This window comes from Rosa rugosa, unplaced genomic scaffold (genome assembly GCF_958449725.1).
Source record: "Rosa rugosa unplaced genomic scaffold, drRosRugo1.1 SCAFFOLD_225, whole genome shotgun sequence".
Taxonomy (NCBI): Eukaryota; Viridiplantae; Streptophyta; class Magnoliopsida; order Rosales; family Rosaceae; genus Rosa; species Rosa rugosa.
This window is the reverse complement of record NW_026908908.1, coordinates 1-2,000: the sequence shown is the minus strand read 5'-3', so window position 1 is coordinate 2,000 and position 2,000 is coordinate 1. Positions and strand designations below refer to the sequence as shown.

General features: G+C 35.5%; 1 protein-coding gene across 1 annotated transcript; it reads right to left on the bottom strand.

Moving 5' to 3' along the window:
* Nucleotides 1-29: 29 nt before the first annotated feature.
* LOC133724165 (uncharacterized) lies at nt 30-1,628 on the bottom strand. The gene is made up of 3 exons (XM_062150874.1): nt 1,468-1,628; nt 1,030-1,095; nt 30-569 (listed from the first exon to the last, which is right to left on the bottom strand). The coding sequence occupies exons 1-3, from the start codon at nt 1,626-1,628 to the stop codon at nt 482-484; spliced, it is 315 nt and encodes a 104-aa protein (XP_062006858.1). The 3' UTR covers nt 30-481.
* Nucleotides 1,629-2,000: the final 372 nt, after the last annotated feature.

Genomic DNA, 2,000 nt, shown 5'->3' with positions numbered 1-2,000 from the left:
CTAACTTCAATACTAGGAACTTTTTGTTTTTGTGTTCTGACATCAAAATCATTCACATAAGTTTTATGTATAAAAGATCTAATGAGTTATCAATTCTTCTAATTTTTCTCTCAGCAATTAAGTTTCACCCACTACAATAGTTTTTTAACCATATCATAACTCCAAGGCACAGACACACATGATCTACTAATATGATATTACATACAGACCTCTGAAACACTACAATTGCAATAAAACTTAACTCACATTACATTTAACCCATAAAGAACAGCCAACTAAGAAGTAACCACTAAAACAAATTATCAATAGTAATCACTCAATATCCAACCATTACCAGTGCAAAACATTTATCCACCTTAAATCCAAGACGACTGTAGAATAGGTTTTTTAAGAAATTCATAGGCAATATTTAGGAGCTCTTTTACTTCAAATAAAGTGAAAAGTTGAGATGGAAAAATAGATTCTTATAGATAGACCAAAATTATACTCCATACTTTCTATCATTTTGTTTGTCAGCTTCAGTGATCCGTGGAGCTGGTACATAATCAATTTGGTAGTCTCCTTTTCCCCTGTTCACCAAAACAAAGTGTCAGACTAGAGTTGTACATTTTATTTGCACCATTTTTGTGCTTGAATCATGTAAGGTTAATGCAATAAGTGGAACAATTGCATATGAGCTTTATCAATTAGATTTTACAAATAAACATCAACTTCAACTACCTTTAAGGTGTGGCAGCCACTGAAACCAGAAAATAGACTAATCTAATACTGGACACAATATGAACATATCGGGAATCAAAAATTTCCTGATCATCATGCACGACAGTATGAAATTTAGTTAAAATGGCAAATACGCCCAAGAATACTTTTTACTGGGAAATGCACCTTTACGATTCAGCAATTAGAACAGAAGGCAAAAGCCACAAATGTGCTTGATAAATTAGAAATAGAAGGAGGGCCATCATTCATATGCAATGCAGTTGTGATCAAGTAACAAATCCAATAAAGTAATCAGCCTCTAAACCTCACCTAGCATTAGACTTGTCTAAAAGTTCATCTGGATATCTGCGTCGATATTGCTGTCGCCACCGAAACCTACAATCCCAAAGGCCAAAACAACAAAGTAACATGAGCTCCACTAAACAAAAAAAGCACATCACTCACAGAAATTGAATCAAAATTCTACCAATTCAGGTATCACCATAGTACACACTTATTAAAGCAAAACACTGAATTGGCATTCTTCAATCTTCTGAAACTGTAAAACTGAGCTTAGCCCAGCTCAAATCAGCTACTCCATACACTCTTCTACCATATAAACCAATCAAATTTTCAAACTTTTCTTTCACTTCTCTTCCAAAACAATCAAAATTTCACTTTTTTCTTTCATTAATCAAATTCCGGAGCAAAACACAATCATCAAATCGCATCTGAATTCAATTTCTGAGATTAAAGATAAGAACTTACGAGAACTCCTTAAATGCATAGACGATGGGGTCGATTTTGGGAATAACAACCGGGAGCCTCTCGAAGAGTACGGACGCGACGATTTTCTCCGGCGACGAGCTCGTGCTAAACCCTCGGCTTTTGACGAGGGACCCACCCAGACTCGCAATCGACCTCCGCATTCTGAATCTAACTCCGGCGAGGATCGACTGAAATTTTCTTTCTGGCAAAAAGCCCTCGTTAAACCCTAAATCACTCTCACACTGCTACGCTGAGAAGTAAATGCGTTTTTTGAAATTGTAAAATTGTTTTGAGGCCCTTGTTGTTTTGTGAATTTTATTTTGGCTCTTGGTTTAAAGTCCCTAAATTCTCTTACTATTTCATTTCTTGATTGGAGACTAGAATACTATTTTGGCTCTTGGTTTAAATTTTATTATTCTGCAGTAAAGTGTCGATTAGAGACTACAATACTAGTATAATTGACAATTACATTATACTAGAAAACGTGCCCGCACTTTACTGCAGAAAATAAAGACACGTCAAACGGAGCTCAG

Excerpts from the sequence above, each read along its gene's own strand:
- LOC133724165 (XM_062150874.1), bottom strand. The coding sequence starts at position 1,628 with ATGCGGAGGTCGATTGCGAGTCTGGGTGGGTCCCTCGTCAAAAGCCGA. Across the intron at positions 1,096-1,467 it reads TATGCATTTAAGGAGTTCTC|GTTTCGGTGGCGACAGCAAT; the intron begins GTAAGTTCTTAT and ends TTGGGATTGTAG. Across the intron at positions 570-1,029 it reads TTAGACAAGTCTAATGCTAG|GGGAAAAGGAGACTACCAAA; the intron begins GTGAGGTTTAGA and ends TTTGGTGAACAG.